The sequence below is a fragment of the Anopheles arabiensis genome, chromosome 2 (assembly GCF_016920715.1).
Source record: "Anopheles arabiensis isolate DONGOLA chromosome 2, AaraD3, whole genome shotgun sequence".
In the NCBI taxonomy this organism is placed as follows: Eukaryota; Metazoa; Arthropoda; class Insecta; order Diptera; family Culicidae; genus Anopheles; species Anopheles arabiensis.
In genome coordinates this window covers 88,704,238-88,721,908 of record NC_053517.1, presented here as the reverse complement: position 1 = coordinate 88,721,908, position 17,671 = coordinate 88,704,238, and the positions used below count along the sequence as shown (strand labels likewise).

The 17,671-nt window shown below is 43.9% G+C and overlaps 2 protein-coding genes across 6 annotated transcripts in view; one reads left to right on the top strand and one right to left on the bottom strand.

The window, feature by feature from the left end:
• Window positions 1-17,671, bottom strand: part of LOC120898513 — a 106,720-nt gene that overhangs the window by 59,271 nt on the left and 29,778 nt on the right. For all 5 annotated transcript variants that reach the window (XM_040304467.1, XM_040304471.1, XM_040304470.1 and 2 more), the window contains exons 2-3: window positions 13,817-14,440; window positions 3,026-3,167 (exon numbers count right to left, since the gene is read on the bottom strand). In XM_040304467.1, the coding sequence (XP_040160401.1) occupies window positions 3,026-3,167; window positions 13,817-13,862 (188 nt within the window). In that variant the 5' untranslated portion in view covers window positions 13,863-14,440. The remainder of the gene's footprint in view (window positions 1-3,025; window positions 3,168-13,816; window positions 14,441-17,671) is intronic.
• LOC120898514 (cecropin-B1-like) lies at window positions 1,264-2,129 on the top strand. Its single transcript, XM_040304472.1, has 2 exons — window positions 1,264-1,535; window positions 1,669-2,129. The coding sequence occupies exons 1-2, from the start codon at window positions 1,434-1,436 to the stop codon at window positions 1,768-1,770; spliced, it is 204 nt and encodes a 67-aa protein (XP_040160406.1). The 5' UTR covers window positions 1,264-1,433; the 3' UTR covers window positions 1,771-2,129.

Genomic DNA, 17,671 nt, shown 5'->3' with positions numbered 1-17,671 from the left:
TCAAAACCACTTTCATACAAGGTACATGATTAATGGTTACCCACACATTTTTAATACCCAGCATAATTGTGCTCCGAACACACCCCAAAATGTAGCACGATGTAATACCGTGCTTGGCTGGAGTGAAGGATTTGTAACGGACCGCGAACAAACCGCTGCAGGTTGTAAACGTCAACAGCGGCACCATCGCTTTGATGAGATATGCTTCTACGCTGAATCGTAATTTGTGCTGCTCGCAAACAGTGTGTTTGCACCCAGTCCAGTTGCAAGTTGGCGTGTGTGCTTGTTGAAATTTCAGACTTCGTACCGTTGCAAAATATGCGGGCAAAATGTATTGATTCGTTTTTGTTCGATGATTGGATGTTTGATTGTGGAAAGTAAACTCCAGAGAAATTCACACTTCACACCCACGGGCTGGGTATGATTGAAGTGAGTGTATGTATTAATTAATGTACGAATAGACAGTTCAAACAGTGTGAAAGATATTTATTGTAAATATTATTGCAAGCTCGTCTGAGTTTCATGTAGCTTTGTAAATATATGAGTATGCAATACAATATGCTGTTTTGTTTAAAATGATATGAAATCCATACCTCTCGAAAGCCTATACAGGCCGACATGTTTTCGTTGGACGTTGCGACAAATAGAGGAAGACAAAATCCATGGAGAATACTGACAGATATCTAGATGTTTAAAATGATTCTCAGTATCTAAATCTTTATCGGATATTGGATGTCATGTCTTCTTCAACTCTGAACTCTATCGGCTTCTTCATTCCGTAATCATTTTCAAACCGTATGATGATTTCATTCTTTTGGCGCGATTCAAAGGAGCTCTTATCGCACGGCTCGCACGATTAAATCATCTGTACAGAGCCCTGATTTTAATTGTCATTTCTAGGCAAAAGACATCCGATTGAAACGATAAAGAAACAAAACAGATCTAGAGCTGCACCGTACGATAATAGAATCAGTGACAAATCGGGGCAAAATCTCCCCCGAGTCTCGGGTGCCATAAATCGATTAGTACCGCCGTTGTCGTCCAGCGAGCTGCGCTTATCGTACCGTGATCTTATTGCTGTCCATGAATTGAGCCAATGCTACCGATTGCCCGGCGACAACCGCGTATGACCGCGCGCAATGGAGGTTATCGGCGAGGCTCATCGGACCCGAGTGAGAAAGTATGCCTTCCGGACATCCGGACAAAAGTGGTAAAACAATTTCAAAGGCAAACGCAAACCCCGCTGGAACGTATAAAATCGGTCCAGTTGCCGGTGAAACGACATCAGTCCCCAAGGTACGACGCGCGCGAATTGGACGCCAAACCCACAGTGATTCCATCTCGTACGGGAAAGTGACAGCTGCACACTCGGGGTTTAAGCTGAACTGAAAGGAAGCTGCAAAACAACAAGCATCGTTTGCCAAAGCCTCAAAATGAACGTATCGAAGCTGTTTGTTATCGTCCTGCTGGCCACGCTGCTGCTGCTTGATGGTCAAGCCGAGGCGGGCCATCTGAAAAAGTTTGGCAAAAAATTGGTAAGCAACTAGCGAAGGTAGCGAGCGGCCGGGCATCATTCCTTGCAGATAAGGACTGTTGATTTGCTCACTGTATATTTGTTTCATTTTATCTCTCTCTCTATCTTTCCACTCTCGTTCGCCGAGGGCGCAGGAAAAGGTTGGCAAAAATGTGTTCCACGCAGTGGAAAAGGTAGTGCCCGTACTGCAGGGTATACAGGATTTGCGTGAGAAGAAGAACGGTCAAAGGGGTTAGCAAGGAACAGCCCGGTGGCTCGGAGGCTTGTTCAACAAGCTCGCAAATGGAGAGACAGTTTGAAGTCCCTGGCTGGACTGTTTTTGAGCCTGCAACCGTCACAAACATCAAAGGACTGTCTTTGCAGCCTGCGCAGCGAGATGAAGATTATTTGGAAGCAATATTGGGTTTGAGGTTTTATCTTTCCTCTTCGAAAAGAAAAAATAGGAAGGATTACAAACAACCTGTCCGGAGCAAAATTGCGCTGAGATGAGTAAAAATGTAAACGGATCCATATGTTTACAGGATTGGCATAAAAGGGGATTTATTGTGTAGGATTTCACTTAGTGTACCAATAGAACTAATAAATATTTTGGATTGATTGTAAAATTACTGTTGTTTTGTGTAAAACAATAAGGCTTTAATTACTACTGGATGACTGGGTTGTAATATTTATTCCGTTTTTTGAATGTCTACAAAGAGCATTATTTTCACTTCCAGAAATACCTGAATAAAATCAAAGTTTACTGTTTGTTAATGTTAAATTATTGCAAAGAACTCACAAGTTTATGTTTTCTAAAAGCTTTTTCATTACATTTGAAACGTATTCAAACAATTTAGACCTTATCGGTAACAGAAAAGTACTCGAATGTAAGTGCAATACCGCTCCGATGCACGATTCGTGTCAAAATAAGGAAAGAAACTGTTTTCAAATCCTTTCATAAAGTGAACCAATTTTTTCGATTGCACCGTTGACATTTTTAGAACGAAAATTCAATCAAAATCTTAATACATCTGTAATTTTTCAAAGTTCTTCCTTGTTTCTTCCTTGTAAACGACTTGCAACCGTACATTCAATATTGTAAGAATTTTTGATCGAATGAGTGTAAAGAAAATAAAAACAAACAAACAAACAACATGCTATAAAAGCGAGCAACCACGATTTTCAATTTTGCCAAACCACTACACGTTTCGTCAATGAATGTAAGCACACGCAACAATATAAGCAACAAAACGCGTCACAATTTCCCGCGGAAGGATCTGCAAATGCACCAACGCACCAAAGCCATCCGAGCCGTAAGAAATGTGCATCTCACAGCAGCACCACAGCCATTAATGTTACGTCGTGTGCTGTTGCAAAAACTTCACCAAACTCGAACAACCTACGTAAGCGGAAAACAGGAATACAAACGGTAACGCATTCTAAACCCGTCTACGAGCGGTATTCGAGCGGAAAACATTCAACACAACACGCGACAACTCATTTGCTGATTACCTGGCGTCGGTCGGCTTGTACGTGACATCGTATTTGTCAACTGGCATCGTGTGTGGATCCATCGAGGTTTGCCATGAGACCCGTACCGATGTGGGCGTTAGGAAGGTGACGGTAATGTTTTCCGGCGCGGTAGGTATTGAACCTGCAGCATGGGTGAAAGAATAGAAGAGAGGGTAAAGTAAAAGTTAGTAAAATTGTGTACATACACGTGGCTCGTGGCTGGTCGTGGATACCTGGTAATTAAAAACGCTACGTTAATGAAAGGCAACACTGTAACGTTGACGTACAGCGCGAACACGTATAGAATGTATTTGTACGAAGGTGAATGTGGAAATATGACGCATCCCTCTAGGAATCAATTACATTTGAACTGGGCCGCTGATAATTATATTAATTATGTATTTGCAAATGAAACATATCATCGAGAGCTTGTCGATTAATGACTTGATATAAAATGCATTCGTTTTTTTTTCATTTTAAATGAAATGTGTTACTCTTTCGATGAACCTTACATCACACAAACAAACTACTTGAGCACGTTATACTTCACAAAGCTACTAAATATTCTATATAGCTTACTTAATGTTAGCTGACGCCAAAGCTAGACGAGTTCCAAGAATCATAAGAAAAGCTTTTCAACAGTTGATTTGGGAGGTTGAGGTTAAAACAGCCATATAAGTTGGAACTTCTAGATAACAAAAGGTAACGAATATTTTCATCAAAACAGGCTCTTTCTGACTTTTCAGAATAGACACCACTCAAGTCAGTAAGCGAAATGTTTCCCATTAAACTTCCTAGAAGGTTTACAGCGAACAGTGAAAAGCGATAGACTTCCACGAAAATGGTACGAAAATGACAGCTCGTCTAATAATTCCAAAACATTTATGTCTGTATGTTTCCCCACTATCGTTACATTTTGGCCATCGGCTAAGGATATATTTAACAGTTACTGGGGCCATGATTTTCGCTATCAGCGCCCACGCCGTTCCACACGTTGTACACTGTGACCAATAAGGCTTCGCCACCATGAATTTGGCATTAATCTCGACGCTGCGAGACGAATCTTTATCTCTCTCACTCGCACAAAAACGTTAAAACTAATGGCCTAATGGCATGGTATCGGCTCGCAGCTGCGGTAGGTTTGCATCGATTTTCCAACCAACGACGTGTACAAGACAACGCAAAAAGCGCTAATTTAAGTCTTCAGCATTTTCGTGGAAGTAAAGCTTTCATTAAAGCTCCTTTATGGCTAGTATACACCCTGAAGCGTGCCAGCGGCGATTAAACTAGCAGTAGATCTTCCAAAAAGATGAACCAATTTAGACTCCGGTCGTTCGCTAATCGAAATGCATAAATCTGACACTTTAAGCAGCGATAGCAAGATTGGGGGAAGTATCCTAAGAAATCTTGATAGGCACAATAAATTGTGGGAAAAATGATAGCACAATTTTTCCCCGAATCTTGCCAAATTGCATAAAATCTCGCAGCTACGGGAATGTCCCTGCGAGGGTCGTTGCTGTGTGGTACGCCGCAACGCCAATCTTGTTATGATAATCTAGCTTTTTCAAGGAAAATATCCCCAAGAGCCCAAGAACAGTGAGCACCAAACGAGATGAAAAGGAGAGAGCGAATGAATTGGGTCAACTTCGTTCGACCAACCGTAAAAGCCTTATCAGATCGGAAGCAACTGGCTGAGCAGAGCATTCATTCGATTAAAACAACCAGAACGGTGAGATATAAAGAGTTTAAAATCACAGTTTGCATATCTTTGGGTGAAATAAATACTGCAGAAGGAAGCAAAAAATCCCTCCACAAAAGTAACCCAATTCGTTTGCCGTTTCATTCACCACAACAAACGTTGTTTGCATTACCTCAAACCAGGATGGTGTCGGGCTTGTCGGAAGCAGCGAAAACATCAGCTCCATTTATTTCCGCTTTCCAGCCTTTCCATCCTTCCGTCGTACAAAAAAACAAACGGCAGAAACAATATCAAAACATACTTACCACAATCATCAATAAAATCGGCCCCCACCTTTTCCGCCCGCTTGTTACGCAAATAATGGTTGCGATTGATGTTGATGATGATGGACGTACGATTGGTGTTAAAATGTGGTGTTCTGCCATTTGGTTGCGTTTGCAAATTTCCAAGCCCAACTTTATCAACCACTGCTGCTCTGGGGAACGTGGCTAGCGGTGGGTAAACACGGGATTCCGAACCATTGTACTTTACATCAATCATTTTGGAAGTTTCCCGCCATCCATTTTGTTTCCCGAACTTTATGTGCGGGTAGCAGTGGAGGCAATTTTTCACGGTCCGGTCGGTCTCTTTCAGTGAGCGCTTTCCACCGCGCTACCACTTGACTGTTGCTGGTTTTTGTGTGTTAAGTTGATGGATTTGTTCTTTCGACGACGGCGTTTTCGGTTTATTAGTTTATGGGGGCTTGAGCGTTCAACTGTGAGCTTGAGTTTGAATTGTTGTTAAATATGCAGGCCAGACAGACAAAAATGGTTCTGATTTGCAAAAAACCAACAACATGACTCCATTGCAATTAGCGATACGCTCACAAAAGCCCCAAAACGGAAAACATGCTGCATGATGGATGGTTTTCCGTTGTGCTGTTAAAAAGGCGATCTAGTTGGGATTCGCATCGGCTGCACGTTGATGAACTAAGAAGGCAAAATTACTCTCAGCGCTGGCAAGACGATCGTGAGTAAGCAGCAGTTGCAAACAACTATGCAGCATTTGAAGGACCCTTCCAGGAACTACTAATTTTGACAGCGTAATACAACATTGATGAACGCATTTTGGATGCTTCGGATCAAACATTAATCTGTACGCGAGTACACAGTACTTCGGGTACGAGCTATACAGGGGAGACGGTACAGCTCTTGTTTGTGCACTCAACTAGCAGCTAATTTATATTCCTCCCGAACAAGCGCCAAATTCTGATCGTCGAGGCAAACGGGTGGAAACTTACTGCCGACGGGTCGAACTTTCCCGTACGCGGATGTTCTCTCCACGCTTGTACACGGGGAACAATCTCGCGAACAACTTTCCGTGTACCGCTGGGTGTAGAGAAGAGTGTGTTGTGTGTATAATCCGGAGCATGCATTTTAGTGTCGGAAATGATTAGAATGTTGGAACTCGTGCTCTGCCAAGTGCGATTGATGAGGTACATGGTTCTTCTCTTTATACGTTCTAGACGAAGTTTGGCACGCATGCATGTATTCTGATTTGCTGTTCTATTTATATGCTTTCCTTCTTTGCGGACTTATGTTTTTTTTGACATACCATCTCCAGGGTATTGTCTGTTTTCATTAAAACTTGTTATACAACTTTTTCTCCTTTTTGAGATGTGTTGAAGAAGTGAATAATGCTGAGATTTCAGCAAACGATGATTGTCATATAATACCACGTGCTTTACAACGTGCCAAGCAGCTCTAATCAAGTCAACCTGCTAACTGCGTATTTAATTAAATGATAATGGTTAATGTTGGGATGTAATGTTCTTTTATTTAAGTTCTTATTCTACTTTTTTGTATAAAAGCAAATTACTCTCTAGATTAGCGCCACAGACTACAAACAAATTGACTTAGTTCATAAAAAAATCAATCAACTTTCTCATCTCTTTTCTACGCACAGAACCGAGCATTCTAGACCTTGTCCGGAAATGGGAAACTTTCTACCACATACACTATTCATTCAATATTGTTAAGCTGCGAAGGAGATGGAGAACTAATCTCTACCACAGAAAAATACGTGCCTGGCAAGCAGAACGACGACGAACACGGTCGTTTGTCTCGTTTGACATCCTCGATAGACCGTGTCGTAGAAAAAAAAAAGAAGGACAACAATCAACGAACCAAAGCACAAGCGTAAAGCATCAAAATCTCATCAATTATCCTAATTATACCATAATCGATGAGTAGGCAGCAGAAGGAGGATCGCCTATGATATGTTTAGTGAAGTGATAAAATAAAATAATTAATCAACCCACTGGCGCCACCAGCGTGGGAAAGAATGCGTACCGCCTTGGCAAGCACTATGACGTGCTACCTTTGTGCTTTCCTTACGAACGCACCCGGAATCTGTAATTGGTGACACGTTCGTGGGATAAAGCTTGGCGTTCGATCGCACACACACATACACAGCCTGTGGTCTTAATATAGTCTATTTCTTGGGAGGTGATACTAACGCGACACGACATGCGACACACACTCTCTTTCTCTCCTTCTATTCTTTCTTCCCGGAGGCACGTCACGAATTCTCTTTTCCATCGTTCACGGTAAAGCGTTGATCGGATTGCAGCTGGTGCGGATTTAGCACTAAATTCGGCATTAAAGACAGTGTCAGTTTCATCTGCTTCTCCACCCGTGGTTTATTATGTTTTTACCCCCACGTTCTCAGATTATAGGATGCTGTTTTCTGCCCACCGGCAAGACGGATGTCTAAGTTGTCAGATTAATTTCTTAAGGAAACAACATCCGCCCACTCCGTGGCCCGGGCGCAGTGCTTGCTTCATTTTGGATGGAACTTTCACACCAAAAACCGTTGCCGTTGTCGTGTTCGTTTTGCGCTTTCGCTGACCCAATTTTGTTGTTCTGCAGTAAAGTCGTGTACAAAAAAAGGGTGAACTTCGAAATGTAAAACGACAACGAAAGACAGTCGTAGGGATCGTCACTTGAACTGTCATTATATTTTGTTTCCTACTTTTCGTTGTTGTGCTTGTTTTGTCGTTCGCACGTTTCATTTGAGCGACGGGGTTCTGATTTGTTGTGCAATTTGTGCGAGAAGCTTTCAGATTCTGTTACCGTTTTTCGGGCTAATAGGTTGAAGATAAGCGATGACATTGAGGGTTTGAGGTTCTGCAGAAACGACAAACAACTTTCAACTCCACAAAAAGGTAAAAGAAAAAGAACCCACCCTACGCTGTTGATTAAAATTAGAATTGTTGGAACGAGCAAGATCTTCTCAGTCCATGAATCGAGGTTGTAAGTATGTTTTATTAGTTTAAATAGCAATGAATTTCATGAAATATTAACACATGAATGCTTTTCAATTCAGTGAAAACTCTATTCAATAATACGCGAGAAGCGTTAGCTTCTTATAAAGAGCTCCTTAGCCACCCGTTTATGTAACAAGGCTCCGTCCTGTAAGTGTGTTTAAGAGGATCAAACGCCATCAATTATCTAGCTTTCTTAAGCCTTTGGTCTTTACTTCACGCTTTCTTTGAAGGGTCACTTTAACGCAATAATCGCCTTCGATTGAACGACCGAACGACTTGACCTGTCCAGAAGGCACGGCGGTTTGTTCGTGCCGTTTACCCTCCACTAACAAATGGCTCAATAGTGCTAATGGAACACCGGGCCCAAAACATCACGGTCTAATCGGTGCTTTATGGTCGTACCGCCTCGAAAGGGAACAAACAATGCCGGGTAGGTTACGCTCTCGTTACACATTTTCTTTCCGAACATTCCAACGAGATAAATCAACAGATGCTAATTAAATTTTCATGAACGGTACAGTTTCCGGGCTGTTCGTCTCGTCTCGTCTCATCGGCTACACGTCTCCGAAGGGGTGCTGATGAAACGGAATGGTTCATTTCGAAGGCAGCTTGATTGTGATTCGGGTTCCGTATTTCGATGTCGCTGGGCCGGTGCGTCTGTATACTCAAGGAGGGGGAAATATATTTAGCAAACAGAAAACAAGGTGAACGATCTGGAACAGATAAGAGTGTTTGGTTTGGGCCGGAAGCTAATCATCATTTATCTTTTCCAATTAGCAGCAGCAGTTAAGGATTTTATTGGCATCGAGAACAAATAATTGTAATTGTGTTTTGTACTGTCCCCGGAATAACATTAACTGTCGAGAATTGTCTTGTTGAAACAGAATAGCACTTGGAAAGAAGACAAAAACTGAGCTATAGGAATGAAACAATGAATGGTTAATGTACAAAGTTCCATTGTTCAGGCATTTTTTCACAAAGTTTAACGTTAAGATACAACTTTCCTCTTTTATGCTTCATACCTAAAACATCACGTATGGTTGGAGTACAAACTTTAATATAAAATAATCTTTATCAATCCTGTTTTAAAGGCCCGTAAAGTTTTCCTTTGCTACCATGATGGAACCAGTCTTTATTCATCGTTTCCCTTCGCTCCGCTTCATGTGTAATGAAAATGGATATTACATGTAGAGTGTCGCACACTCACCCTTAAGCTGTGACCATGCAAAGAGTGAGTAAACTTTTCATCACTTGCGTTAAAAGTGAAAACACTCTGGTCAAAACGAGTAAGTGTGTGTTTGAAGGTGTGAGCATGTAAGTAAGTAAATAAACATGAGAAGGGAAACTTTCTTTCCGAGGCTTTAACTATCGATCAATAGTCCCTATATTATCTTTCATGGCTTTTTTGGACAAACTAACTTTTTCAACCACCATTAATAAAAGAAAAAAGCTTTCTTCGCTCCGTATTCATGCCCGTCAGGTAGTTGAATCTTTTTCAAGCCTAAAATTTGCTGCTACTACATACATACCGACACAATCTTGCTTTCATCGCCGAACGGCTTGTGAATTTCGTCACCATCTGCAAATTTCTTCCCTTCCGCGGAGAAAGCCATTCTTTTACAGGACCACCATTACTGTGCTGTCGTTGACACACATGTGCTCGCGGGACGCTGCTTTGAAGCTCGGCAGGCATAATTTACATACTCATTTACCATTCGAGCTGAGCTGCGGTATAAGTATGTGTGAAAATTGAAACGAAACTAGCGCTACAAAGGATCGATCCCGGGGGAGGAAAGGAACGAGAAGCACGTTACGCGATGAACGGCGAGAATTTTCTACCAATTATTGAAACATAATTGACGCTGAAAATAGCACGTCACCGTACGCGTCCGACTGCGGAATGCTCTGGAGACTGTGCTCTAGCACAAAAACCGGCCCGTAAGCAATAAGGACGAATTGAATTTAGTCGGTGGTTGGTCGACGGAGCGTACCACTAACGAATCCAATATGGCACTACAGCCCCGGGGCCCGGTGATGATTAGTGCTTAATTGTACGGGGAATTGAACTGTCACCTCTGACGGGTCGTTTCGATTGTAGGTCAGTATGGGTATGCCCATAAAAGCTCGGGCTTTTTATGAGTGCCTCTCATTCTCGCTACCGCTATCCGTGATCGCGTTTTCATGTACAGTTTCATCGCAAAATCTAATTTTGCCATTTTCACATTCAAAACATGATTTAATGAAGAGCGTTAGGTTTGAAATAAAGTTGACGGTTTTTAATTAATGAATAATTGTTTTGTTCAATTTGTCGATCAAGACTGATGTTTTTTTTATTAGTATGGTAACAATGAAGTTCAACAAAGCAGCTGGAAAAAAGAAATCACATAAAAATAGTAACTTCCATGCAGCTTTTTCAGCTGAAGTTTAAAATCTTTGACAAAAAAACATTTTTGTATTGAAATTCACGATAAAAGAACATGATTTATAACATCTCACAAGATGTTTAGCTTCACTTCATCATTCTAGCTCCCATTTAGTTGCATACACTCTATGTTAAAGTCTTCTTCTTCTCCTATTTGGCGTAACATCCTACGCGGACATGCCGGCCTATTTCATTACCATGTAGCCGGATATTCAATCATTGCTACGGCGAGACGGTCAATTCTGGGCTTGAACCTAAGATAGGCATGTTATTGAGTCGTTCGAGTTGACGACTGCACCACGGGACAGCTCGGCATACGTTAAAGTACGATAGTATAAATAGAATGACAAGCTGCAACCTCAAAGAGGAACAAAAGCGTTACAAACCACAACCAAAAAGGCACTCAACTTGTAATTATTTCGAAAGCATGTTCTACCATTCATTTACATCCCAATGCATTGTAAAATAGATTCATTTCCATCTAACACAACGACTTTCTGCTCTGTTGTGCAAAACTTTAAATTCATTATGCCATCCTTATTCACGAGCGCGATTTTGAGTTCCATTAAGACAAGCAGCCGAGCAAACGATGACGGAACACACGGTTTCGTTGGGAAGACGGTTGGGAAGGCAACAACACACGCCAAGCAACATCTTATCGTGCTTCTGCCATCAGTCCTTTCATTTGTAAATGTTGCTGTCGACTCTTGCTGCCTTGTTCGTTGTAAAGACGGTGCTGTAACTGCAGATGATGTGGCCATAAATTTTGCAAATAAATATTGCCTCCACTAACACAGGGACACACAGAGGCCACAAGACCGCGAACGTAATTCATAAGTGCAAGTGCACGGTTGCACCGAGCACCGAGTACCGGCCTTCGGTTTCATGTTTCCGTCGCCATGGTGGTGCCTACCACCATACCGGTGGTAATTAATTGAATATGGGCGATGCCGATGTCGGCGCTGGAAACAGTGACGTCGGCCTTCGGTCGTGGGTCGTGTGCACTCCGCTCACTCATCTTTCGGTTGGAGCTGCAAGCCGGCCACTGCCACGATGCGACCTTCAACCGAGCAAATAAAGAGCGCTCGAATCATCCACTCGACGATTAACGAACGAGACAAACCTATGGCAAGAGCTGTAATGTGTGTGCCTATGTGTGTGTGTGTGTGTGTGTGTCTTTATGTCCTTCCACTCTTAGCATGCATGCACTCAGCAAACAAACGAACCCTTCCCGCCTCGTGCGCCGTTCGCTAGACACAGTGGCAAAACGGTCCCGAGACGTTGCGCTTAGAAATTAATGCATAATGGGAAAACTTTTGTCTCTTGTCGCTGGCAGCACCAACAGCGAGCACGGGGCGGAAAAAGGCAGCACAAACAAGGATGACGAGACGCCCGGATCGGGTCCTGCCGGCTCGGGTGGTTCATTTTACATACTGTTAGTGTCATGCGCTTGCAGTTTGCAATTTAAGCACGCGTCCGACCTTGATGTCCTTTACTTGGCCGTGCTCGGGCAAGTGCATGAACCGGTATGAACTGGTACAGCCTTATATTGCACACGAAAGCACTCTCGAAGTAAAGCTTGATGGGCGGCTATATGTGGCTGTGGAGAAATTATGCCCACAGCTACAAAATGGGGCCGCGTTTTTCTCCCCTGCAAACCGAGGGTTTCAGGTGCTGTTGGGGGCGGTGCACTGGCGCAGTGATATAGTGGTGGATCAGGCTTAAATTTGCCTATCCCTACTCTGGCTGACGCTAGGCTAGGAAGGGCTGCCGAAGGTGCGCGGGAATGCATAATTAATTTCAGCCAAACAGATCCGTGCTAGGTTCTGCCGAATGCTGTAAGTACGATGTCAAGTTGGATCGTTGCATCGATAAAGCACGGAATCTGTGGAGCTGTGACCGGTGACTGCTGGACTGGATGGGGACCTATTACGCCGAGCAGAAAGAGCTCCATAAATATTTTGGTGGGGACATTTTAGTAACAACGTCTAATGTTATTACTTTACCAAGCGATTCTTATAACGATCATGAATGGTAACTGATGAAAGTCATGAGATATATTGTGTATGTTTAGACAGTCCAGACGAATGGCCGATATGTCCCTCCATTACTTTCAGCACAACAAAGAATGATATAAATATTACTCTCAAAATTTAATAACAAATCAATCATTATTTCTCCACTCCCCTCTTTTAATAGATCAATTTTCCAACACCCCTTTATCCTTTCAATCATTTGCTCCGCTTTCAACACGCAAAAGCACTATCGTGACCTAAATTGGTACTCACTTCCATCCCTATTTTGTGGTTCGAAAGCATTGTCATGCCCTGGCAGTAATCCCAAACTGCTTTCCATCGGGGCTTTTGGGCTGATGATTAGACAAACAAACCGACACACATCGACTGTGCTCCACTTTCAGCAGCACTTAGTAATATTACCAAAATACACAATTTATACACCACCATGACATTGACAAAACCCGTCATTACTTGGACGTTTGAGGTCATGCGTAAAGCCTTAAATCTAGCTCAGCGTGAGAGCTCCCCGGCAGTACTGCGTTTTTTTAAGGAATGTTTGGTGTTTGTGTCTTGTTTAGCTCCCTCACTGTCTCTGTTTGTCAAAAACCGCTAGCTGATTTTGATAAGGGTCCGGGTGTTTACTGTCAGGTTCGGTTTTTGGGTGCGTGTATAAAGCCATCAAACGACTCTCTTTGTGGTGGGATTCTGGTTTTGGCCTGAGATGTTGGAGGAATTTGTCGGAGTATTCTTCGTAACGCTTCCTCTGTCTCTTGCACTGAGCGATGGATTTCAATCACACATATTCATTCGAGTTCGTTCGGTTGCCCTCGGTATTGTTTGGACATTCTTACCCTGTAGTGTCAGGCCCTAGTGGTGTCCGTGTGTCTAATTAATGGGTGCCGAAGATTGATGGGGGAAACCGAAAGGAGGACAACCCTGACACTACGAGCCCACACATATGGTGACACACACAATCGCACACTCCCGCAGTAGCAGCAGCAGCCACCGGGGACAAGCAAAAGCTTTTACACGATGTAATATGGTTTTGTTTTACCATGCGTAGGAACATTGTTTTCCCTCCCAATGTACACAGCTCCCACAGTGTGTCGTCTCGGTGACGGGTGTTTTGTTTTTCGTTCCACTTCTTCCACTACTACTTTGCCCATGCAAACATGTACACACCGCCACCGTAGAGTGATTGCACCCTGTGGACTGCTAGCTAAGCAGTGTTGCTTTACGTCGAGCGCTTACATGTTGGAGCCCATGCCGAAAGAGATTCGGCGAAAGGTCAAAACACCACTTTAACTTCTAACCGCTACGCACACACACACACTGAGACACTTACCAGCGAGTCCTGCGTGTACGGCTAGCAAAGCGGCCAGCGCGAGCATCTTAGTGTCCGACGACGCGCCCTATCAGGTTTCTCCTCTGTACGTTGGCGTCCGTTGCTGGCGCAGCATTGGTAATGTCCCTCGCACGGCCGGCAACCGGACGGTGGTGGGCCGGCAGGGGGTGATGCTGCAAAATGGTGATGCAAAATGGTCGCCCGGTCCGGTCGTTGATGCGATATCCTCCTGAGTACAGCCTCAGGAGGTCGTCAAAGCGGAAACCCCGCCCCTCCGAGACGTTACGCACCGTTTAGCTCCGCCGTTTGGGGTTTCGGGGGTGAGAAATGAGCGCGTTTGTTTACGCTGTATAAATTTTGGATTTCACTTGCACTCACTTTCGCTGCTTCTTGCTTACACACTTTGCGTTTTTTTTTTTTGCACACTCAAGACGACTGTCAGGGCCAACGACGAGGATGTACGGCCTTGCAGGCTAAACGTGATCGCATTTATATTCCAACTGCCGTCTACTGCGAGCTGGCTATCTTCACTCTCACTTCTCACTGCACTGCACAATTTAAAGCACACAAACAGGGACACAGAAACACAGCAGCAGTTTGTTCACTACCGGATCCGTTCGATTGCTTTCGAAGCGTGCACAGGGGAAAATAAGAAAAAGAAAAAATAAATAAATATGAATAATCAACCGGTCGGACACTTGACCATACTCAATGACCCTACAACCGACACCGTTTGCCCTTACGGTTTACGGCTTTGGCGCGACTACCAGCCACCACCATCACAGCACGTCGGAGTGCAAGTGAGGAAAGATTTGCGCAAACCGTCAGCATTCCGTCAGAGCATTGCCATCGCGCGTCAACTGTATTGATTGTGCTGGAATGCGAAAAATCTTCCAGGTTTTTTTTTCTTGTTGTATTATTTCGCACCGTCTAGTGTTCCCGATCGATTAGCCGAGAGCGCTTTAGCTAGCTTTTCACTTTTCACCTCTCGTTCCGTGCACTGCTCTTCGGCTCTAGAAAATTCACCATCTTTCCCGTTACGCCGGGCCGGATAGGATGGCAAGTCTTCACCTTTAGCTGGCTGCGCTTCACAACACAATCTGGACGCTACCGTTACTTAACAATTTCATAACTTTCAACCTGCCTGTAACGCCACAGGGACATTGGAACACACACACAACGGCTTCGGGACGGGTAATTCTATTAATTTTCCTGCAGCTCAAACGGGCGCGCGGATTCTCCGTCCGTGCGATGCCGTCCTTTTTCGCACGGTTGACACTTGACACACTGAGCTGATGGGAGGGGAATTGGACGAACAGGGCACGGGTTTCCTCCCCTTGCCACTCTGTCCCAGTTGATGTTCTTTTTCGCTCGCACGGGTTTTGCTACTGGAGTTGTTTTTAGCCTCCCACGAACCGGCAAACGGGTGGCATTTGCTCCGGTAACCTTTCCGGATTGTTGACCACTGGTCGTCGATTGAGCTGTAGCGGTGCTGTTGGGTGCTGGAAGGGGGGCTTTAAGGGCGCTGATTCTGGTACACTGGTGGAATGTTACGAGCGGAAAATCAGTACACGTCCTGGAAGGAGAATAAAAACACCAGCCGCTGTTAGTAGTTTTCTACGCGAAGGAAACAACACTGCATAGTGTTGGTAGAACGTAGTTGTTTGTTAAAGGACACTTTGGATAAAGTAGCACAGTGATGTGACAGTTGACACTTTAAATACTTTCATTCAACACTGTAACATAGCAGTTTAAACATAAACAAGTCAAATTATATGTACTAAAACAAGGGGAAAATTGTACTAGACTGCGAGTTAAATTGATGGGTTGATTAGATGGAAATAATTAATAACTAGAGCCTGCATAGAGTACCTCATCTTCTCATACAATTGTTGATGTTTGTTAGAGGTGCATCGTTATTGCATTAAAGATGCTTTGACATCTTCTCAGCTTAGCAGGTTGACCAGTTTTGAGCACGAAATGTTCAGCAATGCTCCGCTCTGATACAACTTATTCAGGGTTCATACCTTTTTGTTGAAGTTCAAGGTCGAACCTATCAATCATGGAGCAATAAAAGTAATGCCTCGATGTGATTTAAGTTGATCAGATGAATCGTCGGAATTGAACTAAACCCAGCTGACGATGTTCACTGCCATTACTTCTACTAAAATGTTTCACTCTGCTTAGTCATACTTGCTAATAGGAGCGCTAAAAACTACTAACCCATGTCCAGATTTAACCATACACGATGACTCAAAGTTTACAATCCCTCCTGCCTCCAAAGAAAAAGACCCATTAACCCGGGACGAGATTGATGCACGTACCAAAACATTTCACCCCGGCCGTTGTGTTGTTAAAACATGACAGGTTGTTGTTGGCGATAATTATACAATCGCTCGTTTACATCCACCGGCATGTACATACACACTGCACACTGCTCGTTTCCCAAACCCTGGCCGGCGTTGGGATGGGTGTTTTGTTTTTCCTCAACCACTCACTCCCACCCATTCCAGGAGAGGCAAAAATGAAAAAAAAAAACAGGAAAAGCAAAGCAACAATAACAACATCCATCACAAACAATCCATCATACAACAAAGTGCGGGTGAACGATGCCCTGGCCTGGCGTGTTGTGCTGGCGTGCAGGGCCATGATGATGACGATCGTGTTCTAAAGAATACAGACACACACACACACACACGCATACTCACAAAACACCATTTTACAGAGTCGTCCCACGGGTACAGGCCTGGGATATAAACATGGTGTTAAAAACCTCGAGATAAACAAATGGATAAATGGATTCTGCCGCTTCCCTTTCGGTGTGCAGCCACCGGTATTTGGCTTTGTTTCTTATTTTTATGAGTGGTTTACAATGGCAGCGGGTTTGTACCTTTTTTATGACAGAATTTTTCATGGGTATTTGGTTCCCTTTGGAGACAGGGCAAAAAGAAAAGCTATAACCGTGCATGGTGTACGGGCATTTGGTGCGAAAAATCTCTCCTATCCACTCTATGTACCAGCCATTACTCGCGTTGCATCGAAATGGTTCACCAGATGCACCCGGCGGTATCGCCCAGCAAACGTGCGATCGTCATCTTCGTGTCCCCCGTGAAACGCGAACGTCTCATAATCCCAAACAAACAAACAGCAACGGCAAGCTCTTTTTCTGCCAAACAGCTCGTGATATGCAAATCAATCTCACCGTCCACGTCCAATCGGGCTGCTGTTTGTCGAGCAAACAACGTCCCAAAACAATCGGCCACCGGACAAACCATGCTAACCTCGAATTATCCCCATACTTCCCCATACGCCAGTCAGTCCGCCCCGCATGGAATGTGCACACGGGTCGGATTTCGTCTGTTTATATTGCTTCCATCCCAAAACTCCCACGTGTGGTGTGGTTGGGTTTCCGCTTCTGGCAAGGGGAAAAAGATCAAGCAACAAACATGCATTCCTGTGTCCTGGCACACCGCAGAACAATGCACACAGGCACAAGGTCCCCCACCGCCCCAGTAACCATGAAGTTTTAATTTCAGCTGTTTGTTATGGTGTTTTCTGCTCGGCTCGCTGCCAGCGCCCCACATCGGAATACACAATGGAATTTTTATTGTCTGTCCTGTCGTTTGGGGCAGCGAAGGGAGCGAAAAACCTAACCCTGAGCTAATTTACACGACTAGCAGGGGGGAAAAAATGTACACCGAATCGTTCTGAGATTTGCAAAAACCCGCGTGCGACAGTTTGAGATTTCGTCTCGTGGATACGCAACGGAATAAGCAGGATTTAAAGCGCTATAGTTCGTGGTGTTTTTCACGCAAAAATATAAAACCCAAACAACACGGCAAAAAAATCCATCCT